General features: G+C 26.7%; 1 protein-coding gene across 4 annotated transcripts; it reads right to left on the bottom strand.

Annotated features, from left to right (window-relative positions):
- Positions 1-1,074: 1,074 nt before the first annotated feature.
- On the bottom strand, positions 1,075-21,209 carry nrm (neuromusculin). 4 transcript variants are annotated; one of them, XM_070653280.1, is made up of 15 exons: positions 20,756-21,158; positions 18,008-18,193; positions 17,097-17,268; positions 16,341-17,001; positions 16,101-16,260; positions 15,720-16,010; positions 15,439-15,606; positions 14,604-15,304; positions 14,404-14,533; positions 14,015-14,110; positions 13,560-13,727; positions 12,918-13,181; positions 12,715-12,858; positions 12,518-12,624; positions 1,075-1,401 (listed from the first exon to the last, which is right to left on the bottom strand). In XM_070653280.1, the coding sequence occupies exons 2-15, from the start codon at positions 18,060-18,062 to the stop codon at positions 1,258-1,260; spliced, it is 3,261 nt and encodes a 1,086-aa protein (XP_070509381.1). In that variant the 5' UTR covers positions 18,063-18,193; positions 20,756-21,158; the 3' UTR covers positions 1,075-1,257. The 4 variants fall into 4 exon arrangements, with proteins under 4 accessions (XP_070509381.1, XP_070509382.1, XP_070509380.1 ...); XM_070653281.1 differs by lacking the exon at positions 1,075-1,401 and adding an exon at positions 3,843-4,496; XM_070653279.1 differs by lacking the exon at positions 1,075-1,401 and adding an exon at positions 9,422-10,349 and having other exon boundaries at positions 21,082-21,209.
- Positions 21,210-22,234: the final 1,025 nt, after the last annotated feature.

Genomic DNA, 22,234 nt, shown 5'->3' with positions numbered 1-22,234 from the left:
TAAAATAGCTAAATTACAAGTAAAAGCTTATAATATTTTAGTTAAGGATATTTCCACAGATTGATTGAATTCCGTTTATTCCTGTCTCTAATGTTGTCGTTTTTAGAAAATTTGATTTGTTAAAATTTTAAACTTTAGCAAATCAAATAATGTCAAAAAAACTAGAATTATCTTTTTTTAGCTAAATAATGATTTCGTTGTCATCAATTTTCCTGATAAAGCTATAATTACATCAAAAATCGAAGTCGAAATTCAGTATGGTTTTGCGGATTAGCGTTGGTTTGAAAAAAATTGCATAAAATTTCAATTTTAAGTTTAATTAGAGTGTTATAGGAATGTTTAAGTGGCTAAAGTTATAAACAAAAGAAAATAACATGATAAGTACGGTGAAGTTTAGATAGGCGATAATGGATCTTTACAGTCCTGTATTAGATCAGTATTCGCGGGTCTTATGAATAAGGGATCTTTACAGACCTATATTAGATCAGTATTCGCGGGTCTTTTGTATAAGGGATCTTTTGCATACTAAAAACCTAAAGAAATATAAGAAAATCTTACAAATTTTCAAAAAATATGAAAAAAATTCAAAAATTTTTTTTCGTGAAATTTCACTTAAAATCACTCAAATTTACCATTTTGTTTCCAATTTTAATCTTTTATGTTAATTTAAAGCTAATTAAGCCAAAACAACACCTAAGAATTAGACAGAATAATAGATCTCAACGTTTTACATAAGCTTGTATCATCACAAGAAATGTAAATTTCTTTAGTTAAGAGAAATATTAATTCAAAGTCAAAATTTTTGGAAAATTTTATCGGTGGAAATATCCTTAAATATATTATTTATGCGTTATTTTGAAACTTTTAAATGCCCGGCGCCGCAATAACTTTATGAAACTGATATTTTAAAACCATTCCGAGCTCTCTACGATGTCTAGTTTAAAAGGTTTTATCAACAGCCGACCGAACAAATATACCAAGTGAGTTATTAAGCTACCTTTTTGAAAAAATTTCAAAATGAGCTAAAAATTATTATAAATAGTAGATATATTCCTGACAAAATAAATACGTTCCTGAAATTGTTAATAGAACATTTTATTATCAACTTGTGTTTTTTTAGACATAATTGACAGTGTTTATTTTCCTTTAATTAGGTATTATTAAATTAATTTTTCAACAAATAGAGAAGATATAACCATTGGCGAACTTTTGCGCCATGCTCAAGCCTCTAAACATGCTTTTAGATTATAATTACCATTACTTCTGATTATTTCTTTTAAATTTAATATATTGATACACAGATGCTTGTTTATAGTTGATTGGGCCATAGTTTTCATCATCTAAATCTGCATACACTACACCATCAAGTTCACCATCATCGAAATCTGAAGCCTTTAGAGACTGATTTTTCAACACATTTCATGAATTGTCAGAAAAGGAGTGTGCATATTTAAGAAGAAAAAAATTAATATTACTTTACTTATTTTATAATAGTTATTATTATTGTGATAATAAACTTATATATAAGTTTTAAGTTTAAGCATAGGCTTAAAATGCAAATGATAAGAATTAAAAGCATTAATTGATTAAAAATAACTATGCAATCGGTAATGCATATATGCAAACTATAGTAAAGTTACTGTATTGAACCAAGTTGCTTTTCCTAATTACAAAATAAAATTCATTTCACTTCTAAGCCCATTTAAAAAATTTTAATTTTAACATTGCAAAAAAATTTTTAGCGAAAAACGAACTAAAAAATTGTTTGAAATTACCCTAATTATCGGTGATATTTTTTTTCCGAGTGGTTTTTGTATTGAAAAATTAAAATAATAAATCATTAATTATATAATTTAGCTTTAGATTTAGGTTGTAAGAAACTAGAGGTCCGAAAATTACCGGTAATCGGGATTTGACGGTAACGGATATTTACCGGTAATTACCGGTAATATCCGTATATTCCGACTATATATATCCGAATATTTAGGGAAAAAAAACTTTTTTTTGGTCACTTTTTTTTGGTCATTTTAAAAAAAAGCCATTTATAATCGTTTTTTGAGGATGGCTTGTATAGAAGAGTTTTAAAACATCCATAAGTAAGATTTTTTGCAAATGCAAATTTGACTATTGGACTTCGTGCAAATTAAAATTTGAAAAAAGCGTTTAAAAATGACCTAAATTTGGTCAGTTTTCGATTCTGCCGTTTGCGCTAAATAACTAGTTTTTCATGACCCAATAAGTACCTGAAAAGTTACCTTTCTCATCCCTCTATCATTCCTGATATTACCTTTTCAAATAAATAAAGCACTTCTTCTTCTTGATTTTTAGATGTGACCAAAAATTACATTTAACTTTGATATTTATATATCTTGGAATTGACAAGTCTAAAAATTCTTTTGGAAATATCCACATTAAAAGTTTTCAAAAATGAAAAATGTCTAAAAATAAAGTTTTTACCCTAAACAAAAAAATAAACTGCAGTCTTAATATTTGAATTTTTGAAAAATTCATTAAAAATCTGTTACCGATGGATAATCCATATAAATGAACGGTAACGGTAATGGATATTACCGGTAACGGACGGTACGGATATCCGTCATTCGAACCCCTATAAGAAACTACCACAAACAAATTGATAAACGAAGTAACTCGATAAGAACCAGTCACCCAGCCACTCACAAAGTAAAATTATAACTTTAAAAAAATATATTTTCAGAATTTCTATTGTAATTAGCGATAATAGTTTAATACATAGTGATCACTAGTTATTTTTTAATTAACATAAACACACAAGAAAAAACTTTTTCGGACAACTCATAAGGAATCACAAAAATATGATTACTACAAAAGTTAGTAACATAATCAATTTAGGATTGTCGAAAGTCAAATTTTTATTAGAAAAACAGAACTTTAAAGCTCAGGTGTTAAACTCATTTAATTATTATGGTAATAATGTCTTACCTATGTTAAATGAAAGTTTTTTTTTTCTCATAATCTAGACATTTATTAATTGTATGGGAAGAATTTCTGTTTTTTTTGACATGTTGGATTAAAAAGAACAGTATAGCGGTTTGAGAACATCAAGCTTTGGCATTTGCAAGTTATTGAAACATAAAAGAATTTTAAAAAATTATTTTTTAAATTTTAATTCAATATTTATATATGTGGTCATGCAGACAAACTTCGCCCCAAACAAAACTAACACTATCACAATTTTCCATTGTTCTCCGTGTAAAATACACATAATAGTGTTGGCAATTTTCAAAAATTTAACGGTTACTTTTTCGTATGACCACATATAACCTGAATTTACATTATAAGCCAGTGGCTTATCGGAAGAAAAAAGTTTTCAAAATCGCAAAAAAGGCTTAATAACGAGTAATGGCTTAGTAACAAATGTAAACAAATGAAGAAAAAACGAAAATTTTCATGGAAATCTTAAAAATTATTAAGTTTTCCTAGTCCTTACTGATTGTTTATATCCGAATATGTCATTTAAAATCGGAAAATTTATTTTATCTAGTTTAATTAATGACTTTTTGGTAGTGGCTTATTAACGGATACAAAATTTTTCCTGAGTCAAATTTTTTTACTAATCCAGTTGCTTAGTAACTGGTAGTGGCTTATAACGTAAATTCAGGGTAGGTATGAATGATATGTTCGGAAAAAAGAAGTTTTGAATTATTGAAATTCGTTATTTTAATAGACACTCTGAGGAATGTTTTATTTAAGAGTAGATAGTAAATAAATATTTTGGTCTAATCTAAAACCTAGTAATGCGACTGATTTTTTAAAAATATTAGTAAGGAATCAGATGTTAAAAAATTAATAAATTCGTAGTATGTGTGCTAACAAAACATTTAAAAAATTTTTTTTATTGATTTTCTTTAATCTTTTTTTTCCACATGTTTTAAATCTCATAAAGAATTCTAATTAGTTATTACATTTTTTTCTTCTCTATCTTCATTTGAATAGAGTCAATAGTCAGTAATTTAAAAGAGATATAACGAGTAAACTATATTTTTAAATTAAAATAAAAGGACTGAGTAAGTTGCATACATTTAAAAAGGATTATTCAATTAGACATGTTTTTACTTTATTATAGGTATAATATTTTATGCATCTCAAAGAAGATAAATAACATAAATAACGAATATTACACTAACGACAGAAAATGTCTTGATGGAATCTTAAAATCAATGAAAAAGATTTCTCACGAATTTCTGACAACGAAAAAAAAATCATTTCATAATGAACTATTTATCGTGGAACTACCATTCCACTGGGTTGTTTTCCTCCTGTGTTTTTTCGCAATTTCCACCTTTTTCTTAAAATCAAAATTTTCCTCAATCGTCGATAATTGTTTTCTTTATTTTTCTTAACCTTCAATTTTATTTTTCATAGTTTTGAGAAATAAATTAAGAAGAAATAGATGTATGTTCCGAGAGTTAATAAATGTATGTATCACTTCGTTTATTATATAAGCTTTCATCAGGCTGTAAAAAGTATATAATACAGAAAAGAAAAAAAAAGTATTAATAAATGATTTACAATTTATCGACTTCAAAAGATTTTTCTAAATTTTGAAAAAAGCATTAAAATTTTCCTGAGCATCACAAAACTTTTAACTTTAACCTGTCTTTTCATGGTTTGTGCCACGATCTATTCATGATTATTAATTCTTAAACAAAAGGTTCTTTTAATTTTTTTACAACATTTTGTAAATAAGGAAAAATTAATATGATTGTGGTATTTATGGAAAATGAAAACCCTTAAACCATTTAAATAATGCCATACATACATTACTTCGAAAAATTAAAAATAAAATGAAGGAAAATTATTTAATGAACTCGAGTTTCAACATTAATGTTTAAAAATAAATATCGATTCAATTTTTTAACGTCTTTTAACTAACGAAATAGTTTTTTTTTGCAAATATTTTAAATCTAACTATTTTGCAAAATACGTAAAACACATCACATACCTTAGATAAAAGAACCCTCCATTTTTTATACTCTCAATTAGAGGAATTATGAAAACAAGTTGTTTGTTTGTTAAATTTGTTAAAGAGAATTTTTTGATGCATGTCTTTTATAAAAATTTATTTGAAACAAAATTACATATTTCTGTTTTGGTGTTAAAGCAAAAGCTGGAGCAAAATTTAAGGATTAATAATAAGCCAAATAACTATTTTGTTTGCCTTTAAATTCATGTGTCCTTTTTTCAATTCGATATCAGCGTGACTAACAACAAATAGAAGCCACTTCTTTGGCATGAGTTACAAAACATAAGTTAGAAAAATGGATTTTAAAGATGTAAAATAAATTATATAATTTCTTATTGGATAGATATCGTTATGCCGACTTATTGCAGTGAATATAGTAGGTACAACTAGATTGATTATTGTTTCAATTTGTTATTTGTAATCATATCATTTGACCGGATGATGTAGGATGAGTCTAAATTATTAGCATTAGGAATAAAAAGAAAGAAAAGGGATGCAAAATTTTAGTTTCATTTTTTTAAACTACTAACGAGGATTAAAAAAGTAAATAATTTATTTTCCCAACAAAAACTTACAAGCTAATATTCAAGGTATCTAAGGAACATGTTGAAGATGAATTTAAATGCAAACTATTTTTAGTTAAAAAGTAGTTTAATTAGGCAATTTCAAATTTGTCAAACATGTTAACCAGAAACATGCTATTGTTTATTTTGTTTTCCTTTCTTACTTCTAATCCAATGATCACTATAGATCTATTACATGCTACAAATATTTTTTAGCAAACTATTTCACAGGCGATGGGTGTGTAAAAGATTGAAATATTATTTAATCACATTTTGTTTCTTTCTTCATGTTTCTTTAAAAAAATTATAATTTGTTCAATTTTTTTGTTAAATTTATTGAAATAATTTGATTGCGATCATTTATTATATTTTATCTGATGATAAAATAAGTCAGAAAAATATAGTTCTAATTTCTCCTATTAATATCCCCTGGTGGGCTGTCAGGAATGAATTTATAAAAAGTTATGTGAATATGCTTATCTGTTTGATATCGTTACTTGGTAGGTTTTAACTGTACCACAAGAGACTTTTTTAATTTTCGCAGTAAAGCAACATAATCTTTTCATTTTTAGCTCAATTAAATGATAAAAACTTTGTGTTAAATACGTATTTTATTTTTATAATTTGAAATGTCCTGAAACATTTACATTAAATAACTGTGAGCTGACATATTTTGTAAATAAGAAAAAAAGTACAATTTCGGCAACAAAAGTAAGGCAAAGCTTTTAACATAATAAAATGTGTGAATAAAAGGATTTTTAGATAGAATGTTAGGATTTATAATTTTAATTTTATTTCAATGATTGTAAAAAGTTTAAAACAATTTGAACATTTATATACAATGTAATAGTTAAATCTTCATCATTAGTTCAAACACAAATGTTAGTGTCATACACATGGATTTTATTTCATGATGAATCGAAAACCCCATTTTGATTTATTTATCAAGTTGCATTTTATAACGACTTACGTTTTCATTGCAATTAAGAAAAGACGTTGTCAAACTTGACACTTCATCAAATCTTAACCGTAGTATAGTAATTATCTTGTTGCTTTAAATACTTAAATCTGTTTTTTAATTTTAATAAAATGCTATCAATTGTCAAATCTTTTTACTTTTATAAAAGTATATTCTTTTGTTTTTAAAACTTACAGTGATTAGAACTTGAAAATCGCATGTTAATTGATGAATTTAAAATATAGAATAACTCACAATTACCTTTAATAATTTGGTGTTTATAAAATTAAAATATACAACTTTTAGACTTTTAATTTTTTGTTAAAACTATTTTTGATCCAGATAAGTAGTTTTATAAAAAAAAGTCATCAAAAATTAATAAAAATAATTGATTTAAATATGCATTACTTATCTAAAATCACGATAAATTTCATCTTAAACTTTGATCTTTTCCTAAAAAATTCATTTGTTTCAAACTATTATAAATAAATCTTAATGTTACATGTGTTCACATCATTATAAAGGAGATAGTTTAAATTGAAATTAAATAAAATAATTGAATAGTTTTTGTAATTCAGGATCAAATCGGAATAATGAAGAATTTTAAGATAAGAGAATTTTCAAATAAATTGTTGTTTGATCTGTCTTCAGAATAGATCAAAAACTGATTCATAGCCTTTTTTGGAAATTGTTTTTCAAAAAAAAAAAATTATAACCCGTAGTTAATTTTACTTACTCTTTTTAAGGAGTTGAGATTTTTACCATTATTTATGTCAAATAAGAATGGAATTTTTTTTTATGAAGATTGTTAAAATGTATTTACAAAAACATTAAAACGGTTACATAATTGAGATCGTATCATTATAATTACAATAAACAAATAGCATTAATTTTTTTTTAATTGTCTGTTTAGCCTTGAATTAAAACGATGATTAAATTGATAAAGCATTAATATGCTAAAAAAAGGTATAAAGCTAGAATAATATTCATATAATGGTCCTTTATCAAACTTTATCTAGATTAGCATATTCTGAAAATTTTCAGATGACAAAAAATTTTTTCGTTTGAAAAATAATAAATCAGTTTTATAGTTTCAACGAAAAATTATTGAAATGGAAAATTTTATCTAATAAAACTGCAAACTTAAGAAGGAATTATATTAAATAAGAAGTACCTAAACAAAGAAAATCGGAAAACATATTTTACTAGATTATTTTTTTTTATGTTTATTTATGAATACTCCTAAATCAATTGGCTTTCAGACATATATGGTTCACAATTCTGAAACATGAAACATAGATTGCTTTATAAAGAATCTAGTTTTTATCTTTTTAATTCAAGTACACAATCTGTCACAGAACTTTTGAGATGAAAAAACTTAAAATGCCTCCTCAAAAAACACTAGAAGAAACACACGAACATCTTCACATAAGTAGGATGTCGGCGGTGAAATGATCTCACTAACTTTAAAAACATAAAAATGAATTCATAATTTACATCATTTATAAAAGAAAATCTGCATTTAATTTAACTTTGCTCATTCTTAAAATTTAAAATGAAAAATTATATTTAAATACCTCATTTAAAATTCTCATTAGCTCAATGAACCATCAGTTGCATAAGTAAATATTCAATCACTAACACATTTTCATTGAAATCTTACTAAACAGTATTATGGCAAAACAATAATTTAAAATTCTTCGCAGTTTAAATATTTTTAACTCTATATAAGAACTTTAATAAATATTAGAGTATTGAAAGTAATAAAGATTAAATAAGTAAATGGATGGACTCTTTGTATTAAAACTATTAACCATTTTTTCATAAAGTGCGATGAAAATATTTTTAGTCATATAAATCAAGAACAAAGAATAAAATAAATTTTAAACTTTAATTTTTGATTCATGTATGATTTAAAAACTTTATAAATATTAAAAGAAATAATTTAAAAAAAGAGGCCTTTAAATTGAGTAAAAAAACTCAAAATTTGACGGCCGATTTCACTAAAGTGGAATATCTTCATTTTCGGATAATCCGATTCTTCAGTTTTTTGGAAATATCTCTAACATTTTAAGAGTTGAATTGTTTTTGTTTTCAGTTTTTAATAATGTGACCCGGCCGTGATAATTCTATATATTTTGATTTTAGATGCATTTATTATTCAATTTTTTCAATCTAATAGATTTACCAGAATCATTTGCTATAAATTTGTCAATAATGTAGAATCTAAAATTCCAAATGCACGAAAATATTGGTTTAAGTACGCTCTACGAAAATTACAAAAAATATCTTCAAAAAATCTCAAAATTTTTAAGATATTTCTAAAAAACCATAGTGGATTATCCGAAAATGAGTATAATCCACTTTAGTGAAATAGGCCGTGAATTTTTTGGACAGATTTACTTAAAAAAAATTTTTTATTAGCAAAGAAAAACGTTGCCATTAATTAGAAAAAAAAAATGTTTTAGGAAATCAAAATCAATTCAAATTCCCTTGAAAATGATTTCATGTTTTGTCTGTTTCATTTCAATATGAAATTTATATTATATCAAAAACAATAAAAGAATCTATAAAATTTTAGTTATTAGTTATTATTATTTCATTTTTTAATATCATAAACAATTTAGATTATCATATAAATTAAAATAAGCATATCACATTCAAGTTCTTAAAGGATAAAACTGTTGAAATCTTTCAATAAATTATATTAAATTTTAATTCAATCTTATTCAATAACAAAATAATAAGTCAAATACTAAGCTGTTAGAAAAGCTAAAAATACAATTATTAAGGAACTTGGAACGAGAACTAACGTGAGAAAGGGTTTTCATGAAGTATGATAATTAAATATTAAAAAAGTGAATTTAAGTATATAATTTTTGAAGTATTGTATAAAAGTGAACTAGGATTTCTTTAAAGGTAAATATTTCTTCTTTATATGTATTGATTTTGATCTATCTAATTTTTATCGATTAAATTCATTTTAAATAAATTTATATGTGGTTTGTGGATTTTTCTCTATGAAATCCGGCTGCTCATTACTATTGACTGTGTCATTTGAACATGATTTTGTCAATTTATATCTTTGATAAGATGAGCTTGTAGATGTATTAAAAAAATGATTTCTGTTGCGATGTTTACGGCATCGCATTGATTGAAATTGAGCACCGGAACTCGATGATGAGCTATTTGAAGAGCTCTTGTTAGATTTCTTTAAATTAATACGATTGATACAGAGTGATAATGAATGAGGTTTCTCTGTTGTCATCCATTCATGACTGCTACTCGTACTCTGTTGACTCGATCTCCTACTGAGATTTGTATTTGCATCGTTTCCTTGATGCTTTGTATTATGAAAACTAATATTGCTATTATCATTAACGTTACTGGAATTATTATCATTATTATTATTACTTTGGCTCACATTGCTATTATTAAATTTGTATGCGTGATTTTTTTTACTTTTATTACTATCAAGATTATTTGTCATTATTAATGGATTTGTAGCAGTATATGATGTATTATTTGATAATGTATTGGTATTAGATGATGTATTCATATTAATAATATTATAGTTGGAATTCATAGAAACGACACCAGTTGGTGGATGTGGTTTCCGGTAATTTTTTACACTCCTAATAGTACTAGTTGGCGTTGAGCTATTATAAGTTCGTATGTTATTATTGTTGCCACTACTCTCATAACAATAATGTTCACTATAAGGAGGATGACTAACAAATGGAGTTTTTACTTGCTGTTGATGCACTAAATTAACATTTAGATGGTTATTTGCTGGTGCTTTTAAATAATTGAACTGCAAATTCTAGTACAAAAAAGAAAACAAAAACACACATTTTATAAACATTCATCATTATTAATCATTGTTAGATAAATTGTTATTTAAATCAGATTCATAACACTACTTTATTATATATAACAACTTCATGCATCAAAAAAAGAAAATTATATTGCACATATTAACACATATTAACAAAGAAACATAGACAAATATATTAGTTAAATTAGAAATTAGTAGAAGACAATATCGAGATGCATGTAAATGGTTTTAGTAGATTTCGCTAGTACAATATAAATACACAAATTTTTAATTATGATTTGTAAGATATACACAAAACAGGAATGTTATATGTTTATAATTGAAAGCAATTATTTTTTATTGAATATGTATGAATAAATAGGAGCCTATCTGTGAAAATATTATATTTCATCAATGAATATTATTCAATTTTTTAAATTTCTTTGAAAATTTAATTAGCTCAAAAATACACATAACTAGGGGTTTCAATCCCGGGACAAAATCACAATCCCGGGATTACGGGATTTGGAATCTCAATCCCGGGATCCCGGGATTAATCCCGGGATTGGATGATGAAAAAAATATCAAGTTTTTAGTCGAATTCAAGTGCAAATTTAATACTAATAGTTTTATTAGAAATTTTGAGGATGAAAAAAATCATTTCCAGTTCACAAAAATGTGTTCTAAATAGTCAACAAAACAAATTAATGACAAAAAAATTGCCAAGATTTGTGATTTCAAAGCCGAAATCAAGATGTCAATATCATACTTTCTCAAAATCCCAATTTCGATAGATTTTTGGGATCGGGAATAGAAATTTCGGGATCTCGGGATTTTTCGGGATTCCCCGGGAAATCCCGATATCAAGAAAGCATAATTAACACAGAATTTGCCTTAATATTTGAGATCTTTGGTACGCCTTAACAGAATTTTAAGAAATTACAAACAAATAAATTTAATTTCTGGCCTTTCAAAATATTAAAAATTTAATAAGAATTTTTAAAAAAAGTTTCAATCAATTTTTGTTATTTGATACTGTAAAGCCTCATTTTTTTTAACTTTAACTTCAAAAATTGTGATGAAATTACTATATTATATTATTAGACATGATTTTCAAACGTGTGGTTCTTAATTTTTTTAAAATTTTAGACTTTAAACTTGAAGTTTTTGTATCAACATCAAATGAATTCTCAATCCCGTAATCCCGGGATTGAAGCTTCTTCAATCCCGGGATTTCGGGACCCGAAAAACGTCCGGGATCCCGGGATCCCGGGATGCGGGATCCCGGGATTGAAACCCCTACACATAACATTAAAGCAAAAGCCATAAAAATATCATTGAAGAACAATTTTTAATAGCAACAAGAGGAAGACAAATATGAAAAAGATTTGAGAAAGAAGAACAAATAAGAACAAAAAAGAAAAAAACAGATAAGAAAACATAAGAAAAACATATGTATAAGAATAGAAAATTAAAAAAATAATAAAAAAACAATTTTCCAAAAAGAAAAGTAAAATATTTGTGAAAACAATCAGAATAAATCGGATTAGTGTCACTCTCTTACGCTATATTTATTTTAGAAGTATTATATTTATTTGCATTAAAAAATCTACCTCCTAAAAAGGATGAGGATTTTATTTTACATTAATAATTTTATCGGTATTTAAGTTGTAGAAGTTCATAGAATAGCTTTGAAATACACTTATTTAAGGAGGAAAATTTAAAATTTAGATAACCATTTTGTAAGTAATTATATGAAAATCATATAGGTAATTTTGTCTTTTCTTTCATATTCATTAAATGATAATTTAAAAAAAATCAGAAGAGTATGAATAGTTAACAGTTGTTCAAAATTTAAATAATAGATGCAAAAATTAAGACTTTAAAAATAACATTTATGGAACGGTTATTAAAAATGAAAACATGTATTCAGCAGATGTTTACCAAAAAAATACGAAAAGAAAATCAATAAATGAAATACAATAAATGATAATTCTTTTCATGCCAACACAAAAACAATCAATTGCATTCAAATTAATTGAAAGTCTATTCTAAGCTATGTATTACTCCGTATTACTAAATGAATATCAGAATAAAATTTATTAATGTATGTTAATATCCGTTAAATCCATATTAAATAAATTTTAAATGGAAAAAAATTTAAAGTTTCTTACCTTTGATGGAGGGTTCTGTAAACCATGAAATGGTAAATTTTCGTAATTTTCGCAGGGTTCAGCGTTTGGATCGTTTGGTTTGTTATCAACAAGAGATTTTTCCATACCTAAGATTAAATTATAGTTGAATAATATGTAAATTAGCAATAATTTTTAACTATTAATTTCTAAAATAATATATTATTTGGGGAACTTACTTTTACTTGATCGTTTTCGACGACGTCTGCACATACATATGATTATACATATTAAAATAATTACGGCAATGAGACATATAACAACGAGAGAGACTATGATATACGGTGCAAGGGACCATAGCTTATTCCACCACACCAAATGACCTGGGAAAATATAAAATGTATACTAAATTGTACCTTTTTAAAATTAAAAAAGAAGTTACCTTCAACCGTTATTTCACAATGTGATCCAATACCAACAGTGTTATTTGCCCGACAAATATAAACTCGCTTTTGTGGTACGTCACCCAAAATAAGATACGATCTTTTGTTTCTATTCTTATAGTCGAGTTCTTTATCTACATCGGTTTCATTTTCTGATGAAAACTCCCAAAGATATTGATAGTCTTCTGGATTGCCATCGGCTACGCAAATCAATGTGTCTTCGCCATCTTCTTCTTTACGTGTGATTGTGCAATTAGGAGCATCTGTAAGAAAAAACGGATATTCTTGTTAGTCTCAATAAAAATTATATAGTTGTAAAATATATTGTTGTACAGAAAAGCTATACAGTTCCATAGGCGATTATTAAGAAAAAATTTTACGGCTCTTTATTTCATTAATTTACAGTAAAACTTATTTAATTCTATATTGCATTGCAAAATTCAGTAAGAACTGAATTTAAATTTTGTAACATCTTTTTTTATATTTTACTATTTTTATAAAGCCATTCTGGTGTTTTTTAATAAATATGATGGAGCAAAAGCAGAGATATGATGAGAACATAAATATAATTGAGGAAAAAGAGTATGCACAATAGAATGATACGAGCATTTGTATGTTAAAATTACGCATAGTAAACTTACATAAAATATTCATAGTGATGTTAGCGACATTGCTGCCATGTTTATTTTCAACTATGCATGAGTAAATGCCTTTGTCCGTTCGATTCAAGCCATTAGGGAATGTTAAAACAGGTGAGTTACGAATAAACACTTCATTAGTGTCCAAACGCTTCCATTGATATTTAGGAGCTGAAAGAAAAAAAGAATACAAAGCTAATGTAATTAAAATTATTGAAAATATTTTATGCATGAAACTATCTCTATACTTTAAGAAAAAACGATTTTGTTCAATAATTATTTCAACTTAAACTGAATAGGAAAAACGTTTAAAAATTTATAAAGCAACAAAGTCATATGTATATACATCGTTATACAATATATTTGAGTTTCCAAATGACTTTGGAAAATGTTGAAACCCTTTGAGATAATGACCAACCAATAGAATAATGTAATAAAATCGAAAAAAAAAAAATTACCAGGATGAGCTGATGCACTGCATAAAACTCGTGGTGGTGTCCTTCCTTCAACAACTTGAACCTCTTGTTGTGATACAGTTACATTTTCTGGTGGATCTATAAATCGAAAAAAATCAGAAGTGGTCAGATTCAACAAAATTAAATATTTCAGAATTTTGTAATGGGGCCGTTCACTTATTACGTTCGGATTTTGTAACAGCCTAAACAACAAAATTTTTTTTGCATGGACATTTTGTAACGAGAGGGGGAGGGGGTGGTCTAGAAATTCATTTTTTTGCGTAACGTAATAAGTGTTGTTAGAAAATATAATTTTGTTAGTTTAAATTTAATAAAGAATAGCCATCAAAAATAAATTCATGTATTGATTTGTTAATAAAAAAATAAATTACATTCAACTCCAAATGATGTTACACTTCTAACGCCTAGACCAACAGAATTGTTTGATGAGCTGCATGTGTAATTTGCAGAATCTTTAAGTATATCTAATCGTTTATTTGGCCATGCTGAGATATTAAAATGCTTAATATGAAAAAAATTTACATAAAACATTATTATTTTTATAAATTAGTTAACACCATTCAAATCTTACTAGTTCTGATAAAACGCTTTCAAAATCACCAGTTGAAGTATCAGCAGCTATAGAAGTTTCGTTTATAAAATATCGTTCGTTTAAATTAGAAATTTCTTCGCCGTCTAAAAACCAATAAATAGAACATTTTGGAACGCACTCTATACGGCATGTAAGCATAATTTTTGGCTCTGAATAAAGGAAACCACTATATTGCGGAAGTGTGCTAATGAATGTTGGTGCAACCTGAACTTCTACATTTATAGTTGCCATCGTTCCATTGCCGCCATCATTTATAGCATAACAAGAAAAATTGTTTCGACTATGAAGTGAAACTGGATCAATGATCCATTCTGATGATACAATATCCTTTACAGGGTCTTCACCACGTAGCCAATGAAAACGAGTGGATGGAGGGTTACCTTTGTCATCAACAGAGCATCTAAGTGTCATACTTTTCCGTTTTAAAGGTATCGGAGGGGATACCGTTAAACTAGCGTTTCCAGGTTCGTAATATATGTTTAAAAGTTTTTGTTCACTTTTTTGTCCCCATCCAGCAGCATTATAACCTCTACAAGAGTAGTTACCTAAGAATTCTCGATTCACGTTTTGTAAAAGAATTTTCGTTGGATCGATAAAGCAAAAATAGTTTTGATTCTTTTGTATCTTTGAATCATAATCTTCAGTTGAGTCGTCATCATTAACATCTTCAAAAGCATCATCTATTTTATAAAACAAAACAAAAAAAAGTAATATATGTGCTAAGTAAATTAAAAAAGATCTAACGTAAAAATAAAGCTAAAATTATAACTAATTTGATTAAAATTTCACAAAAACACGAGATTTATTTTCTTACCGTTACATTCGGGTAATTCTGTCAGTACATCGCCATTTATCATCCACTGAACTTTAAGTAATTTACGGGGATTTCCATCGACAACATCACAATGTAGAGTTACATTCACACGATCGTTTTCAATTATTGGCGACGGTGGCTCGAAGCGAATCAATACACTTGGTTTATCTTTATCGTCATACATTATACATGCAGCAGCCAAATGAATGTAGAAAGGAAAAAAATATTTTTAAAATCATATTGTATGGATTCATGTTCACATTTTACGTTTGCAAACTCACATTGAACATCAACGATAACCCCTCGCTCACTCATTCCAGTTCCTACTTGATTTGATAATTCACATACATAAGTTCCACTATCTTCCCGTGTTGCATTCCTCACAAGTAAAGCTGTCAGTTCTGGGTTACCTCCATCAAATCGTGTTTGATTTAAATTAAGTACTGTATGATTTTGTAGCCATCTAACGCTTTGCAATGACACTGGATTTGCATCGTATTCACAAAACAAAAGAAACTCTCCCGTTTCGTTTACTGTAAAATTGTCCGGCTTGACAACAACTAACGGAGGGTCTGTTTCGTAAAAGTTTAGGAATTAGAATTAAATTGGTTTAAAATATCCTCATAATTTACAAATATTTGTATTTATATATATAAACTTACATAAAACTTCCAATGGTATTGTATCATGTAATGGTTTGTCCATTTCATTTCGCATGACTACATTATCAGCCTCACATCGTATTAATGCATTATTTTCAAATCTTGTTGCTGTAAAGATCATTTGACTGACGGTCTCATAAGTTCCATCAGATTTGGGATGCTGTACAAGTTATAAAAAAATTAATTTTAATATTAAATGCTGTTTTTTTTGTTTTTAAATTAAGTAATTGATTTACTTACAGCGTTGGTGCTAATAGTAGTTAATTCATTCAATTCATCAATTAACTTTGAAGAATTGTACCACGAAATATTGGCAGCGGGTCTTGCTCCTTCGACTTGACATTGTAAAAGAACTTTTGATCCTTCAACAACGTGTGATTTAACGCCACTTAGGTGAATTTTTGTCGGCCTTACTTCTAAATCTATATAAATTTGCATTGATAAAATTGATTCATTTGGTGTTGTTGATATACGACATTCGAGAATGGAACCCAATTCATGACGTGATAATGTTAGTGATAAATTTGATTGAACATCATGAAGTCCGGAATTTTCATCAGAACTTAAAATTTGATGTGTTAACTTTCGACCGTTACGATACCATCCTACTATGGGTTTTGGTCTAGCACCATGCACTACACAAACTGTTTCTAAACGATGTCCCTCTTTTAGCGGTCCGATGGTTGATCCATTTCTAATAATAGTTCCATCTTTATGCATTATGGACACTATCGATGGAGATACAACAACACTCAAATTAATTTTGTATTCATCTGATGCATCACACGTTTCAATAGGCTCAAGATATGTTATTTCACACGAATACAAATCTTCATCTTCTATTCGCACAGATTTGATTTCTAAAAGTACTGATTTGCCGGCTTTAAATTCTATGCGGAGTCTATTTATTTTGAAAAATATTTTATTTAGATGTTAGAATGAAATAAAAGAAAATCAAAAAGTTATTGTAATAATAAATATTTATCAAATTCTTACCTTTCTTTCTCAGGACCCTCTACTTGTGTAAAGCTTCCATCACCGGATGCAACTCCAATTCGTTCTATTCCTTTAAACCACTTGACTGAGTGTAATTCACCGCAGTTTTTCGTATCGATAGGACATTTTAAATGCGTCGTAGTACCACGACTGATAAACAGTGTCGTTGTATCTACAATATTTACAATAGAAATTATTGAAATTTACGAAAGAGGTCAAGTTTATTATTTTTCTGTGTTTTATTCCAGTTTATTATAAAACAATACAAAAGTCCTCGTGTTATTGATCGAGGGACTTGAGCGCATTTTTGTCCCAGCGATCAGTAATTGATTATTAAGTCAGTTAACCGACTAAAAAAACAAGATCCAGAAAGATTCAGACCACTTTCCAACCCACAAAACGAGATCCAGTAAGAACGAGGCTTCTTCCAGGCCCACAAAACAAGATCCAGTAATGTATAAGAAACCTCCCTTTCATACAAGTTTTAAAATTTTCCAGCCAAAAGTTGTTCACATTTTGAACTGAATACATTATAGTTCAAATCCGTTCTTTAATTATAGTATATTAAGATGTAACGGTTTTTTGAAATTCAAATTTTCTAACGGTTTTCCAAGTTTCAAAATTTTCCCCCAAAAAGTTGTTTACAAATTATGTGGAAATCAAAAAATCATTAATTATAGTTTTTATGCGTTGATTTGAAACTTTTAAATGACCGATAACCCAATAACTCGATAGATTTAAGCTATTAAAACAAACCAGAGCTTTCTACGATGTCTGGTTATCGAGATCTCGCGTTCCAGCCGAACGATCGAACAAAGTTCATTATTAAGCTACCTTTTTGAAAACAAGTTTCAAAAATGCGCTAAAAAGCTTTAACTTTCTTCAGGATAAATTTTAGAAAAATATCTTACCTCCACAATAACAACTTTGGATGTAGACAAAAAGTAACATTAAAAGCACCCTCATTTTTTCTATAACACATATGCTGTTATTTTGTCTTTCTTTATTCGTTCATCTAATATATTTATATTTATGTGTGGGATACGTTTTTTCTATTTTTTCGGCTAACTTTTTTTGAAGACATATACAGAGAATTTCTGAAAAATATAATAACATAATTTAAATTTAAAAAATTTGTTTGAAAAAAAAAGTAAATTGTAGTTTAAACTAAAATATGACAAATTATTTTTTATGACGTTATTAATTTTGTATCCTCAAATAATGAAGCTTTCAAAAAGAACCTTTACGTTTAAACTTTATTCTTAATGAGGCCTACCCAAACGGGATTTTAATACTACCGGCACCTAATTCAATTTCAAAAACATTAATTTTTTTGTAAAGCTATTTTTTTTTTTTAAAAAAAAAAAAATAAGATGGTGTTAATAAAAAAAAAAATTTGAGTTTGAGTAGGAAAATAATCTAAAATTCAAAGTGAAATTTTTAGCAGATTTACATTTGTAAAATTTATTTTTATTTTAAGAATAAACTAATTTTTTTTACCAATCTAAATCAATAGAATAAGTGTATATGTATGAGCGAAGTTGTATGTTTGAACAATTAGACATTTTTTCTACTATTATCAACTTAATACGTGATATAGGATTGACCTTATGAACATGATGTGTTTTTCGGGATAGTAAATAAACTTTAATAAACTGCTTTAAATAGTTCTGAAATTTCAAGGAAACTACTTATGATCTTTTCTTTAATACACTTTATCTAATGAAATAAAAACAAAATTTCCACGACCAAAAATAGCTGAAGTTAGAAAGAGGTAGGAATGAAGCAAATTTTGAAGACAAAATGTTGAAAAAGTTAAAATGAATAATTTTAGTGTGTATTTCTAATTAATCGTGGGAATTTAACATTTCACGCAAGAATAACTTTTCTTTATTACATTCTCTTTTTCTCCCCATTTATTTCTGTTTCTTAACGGACAAATGAAGAAAATATGTGAAAAAAATACGTATAGAAAGCTGAAGGTCTGAACATTTTTGCCAAGTTACAAAATCATGAAATTAAATTTAAAAAAATTAAATTAGTAATATGGTAATAACTATATTAAAGTTCTGAAGTTTGAAAACACCTGAAATTGTTTTCTTAAGTATATATAAAATGCCACAGAGTTTTTATGAAATTTTTTAAAAATTTAATTTTAATACTTCCAAATAAAATAGCAAGGTAAACCTTCCGATACATCTTTGTTAAAGTCAGAGTGAATATGCTACTTTGAAGAGAAAGGATAAAAGAAAAAAATAGAAAAACTGACAGGCTGGAACGAGAAAATGTGCTAACAGAAAGAGTTTCTGTTTACAAACGTTGCCGCTTTTTTATGCAGAAAAGACGATAAAGTATTTACAGGACAAAAATACGGGATTAACCACAGTATATAGAAAATGTCATTGAAAATGACAATGATGATGGAAAATTGTCGTTTTATCTATTAAATGTTTTGTACGAACCATTGTGTCTTTCCATGTTGATGATTTCATTATCAGAATGCTTGAAATAAATTCTATATATAGAACAATTCATCAGAATAAGTCGAATAAGAAAGAAATGAAACTATTTTTTTTAGTCAAAATACTGTGAATTGAAACGAACGAAATTGAATTCTGAATTATATTCAATTTTTCCAGTCTAGGCAGCACTTTTCTTTGTTAAAATACAATAGTGATCTGAAGATTTTGTCGTATTAGCATAAAGAAGAATGAAATTTTCCTGACAAAGTAATAAATTTGGAAAAATTTCAATACCTTTTATTTATTTTAAAATTTCATTTAATCCTGCCCCAAAATTCGTTACATGCCAGTTACGAAAACTAATCACAAAAGCGGATAAAAACATATTTTAATGTATGGACATATTTATGCACGAGATTTTTTTCTTTTTGCATTAGATAAATAAACATATTTAGGTTTTTTAGTTAGATAAAAGTCTATGAATGTTATTTTCAAAATGTGACACAAAAAAAGAAGTAAGAATATTCACTAAAAGCGCCAATCGTATTACTATAGACTCTATAAGTAGAATCATGAATAAGCGATGCGATTTTTTTATATTTTGAATTACACATATGCTAAATTAAAAAAAAAATGATGGAAACCAAAAAATAAATACAATTAAAGACAAGATTTAAAAATAGCGAAACTTTTCTCATCTGAATTACGCGGTTTTCTCGTCAAGTTCGGATTTACAGCGACGGATTTTTATTTTTTATGTATACATTTTTTGGTCGATAGATTGTACATTTTTTTTTTTTTTATAAAAATGGAAAGAAAAATATATTAAAGCATTTCACGATACACATATCGTATGTATGGCACGAAGGATTCTTCTTTTTCGATCTACAATTTAACTGTGTGTCGACACTTTTCGCAAAATCACTTTCTATTCATATAGAAGAAAATTCATTTTCACTTTAAGTTCGTTTTAAATTTTTTCTCACATGAATTTTCAAGCATAAATGTTATTTTTTATGGTATTCCAATTTATTGAGCCACTCGAATCACATATTTTTTTCTTTATATAAAAATATATATATGTTTATATACAACGAAAAATTTAATCCTTTTTTTATTATTGTATTTTTATTTTTCCTTTTTTTCTCATTTTTGGATTGAAAAAAGAATTTTTTTCATGCCTTTTTATATCCTTACATTTTTATATGCATATATATCCTCTTCTGCTTCCTCGAATTAGCTCTAAAATATCTCCAGATATTATTAATATTAATATTAAAAGTGGTTTTTTACTTCGCTCCAATTTTTTTCTGACTTTTTTTGCGAAATTATTCAACACTGAACTACGAAACTTTTTCCTTCTTATGTCAAAGTTTTTCTTTTGACTTTTACAAATAGTGATTATTTAAAAATAATTGCTTCGACATTAATTTTGCAAATATTTTAGATTGAACTTTGGCTAATCATGCTTATAATTTAACTATTATCAATATTTTTTCTACAGTCCCGATTCCTTACTACACCTTTATTTGATAGCTACGAGACAAAATATTTTCATTGTTAACCGTTCGAACTCACTTCTCGCACTAAAACTTTTTCTACTTGCATAAATTTTCTCCACTGTCTGTTCCTACACAATTTTTTTTCCGGAAAATTTAATAAATATCATTGATGTTTTGAAACAAAAAATTCTTTAAATACTTATGGAAAAATTAGGCATTTAGAATCTCAAGTGATTAAATTATTATTTCTTTTGATTAAAAATAAAACATTAACAAAATTTGATCATCATATAAATATTTTCAAAGATATTAAGCAATGAAAATTTTTCAGTTGCTTGTATTTGTGAGAAATAGCTCACTTTTTTCAAATTGATTTCGGAGAAATATCTCACGTGTTTAATGTAGAACTGCATGATTTCGAATTTCAATCTGAATTTTAGTCAAATCTAACTAATTAAGTCTAAGAACAAAAAAAAAAACAACTACAAAAAAATATTTAATTTTAATTTATAACGTAAATAAGGAAGAGAGTAATGGAGATTGATTACAACTAATGCGCTTTAAGAATTATTTGGAATAAACTCGTATTATTCAGCCCGAATTTCGTAATCCTACAACTGTACTTTCATCACACACACGCAGTCAAACATCAGTTGCAAGGATTATATCCTGAATTTACATTATATCCTGAATTTACATTATAAGCCAGTGGCTTATCGGAATATAAAAGTTTTCAAAATCGCAAAAAAAAAAAGTTAGTAAAGAAATGTAAACAAATGAAGAAAAATCGAAAATTTTCATGGAAATCTTAAAAATTAATAATTTTTTCTAGTCCTAACGGATTGTCAATGTTCAAATATGTCATTTAAAAACAATTAAATTATTTTATCTAGTTTAATTAATGGCATTTTGGTAAAATTTTTCAGAGTAAAATTTCTTTACTAAGCCAGTGGCTTAGTAACGCGTAGTGGCTTAAAACGTAAATTCAGCGTAATATAAATTAGATTGAATCATTAATATCGGCTAAAATTTATTGTTATGTGCTAAATATTACATCATATTAATAAAGTTAATTATTAATTATTACTTTATTATAAGTTCTTGGTTGTTTTTCATTTTCTCATGGACATGCTCTGTGTTTATTTACATTTTGCATGTGAAATTGATCGCACAA

This window comes from Chironomus tepperi, unplaced genomic scaffold (genome assembly GCF_022539635.2).
Source record: "Chironomus tepperi strain 1889 unplaced genomic scaffold, CSIRO-AGI_Ctep_v1 contig_67, whole genome shotgun sequence".
Lineage (NCBI taxonomy): Eukaryota > Metazoa > Arthropoda > Insecta > Diptera > Chironomidae > Chironomus > Chironomus tepperi.
Note: the sequence above shows the minus strand (reverse complement) of the source record. Positions and strands in the feature narration are given on the sequence as shown.

Coding starts and splice junctions, on each gene's coding strand:
- nrm (XM_070653279.1), bottom strand. CDS start 18,062: ATGAGGGTGCTTTTAATGTTACTTTTTGTCTACATCCAAAGTTGTTAT. Junction 15,607..15,719: donor GGTTATCGTTGATGTTCAAT/GTGAGTTTGCAA, acceptor ATGACGATAAAG/ATAAACCAAGTGTATTGATT. Junction 12,859..12,917: donor TTGTGAAATAACGGTTGAAG/GTAACTTCTTTT, acceptor ATATTTTCCCAG/GTCATTTGGTGTGGTGGAAT.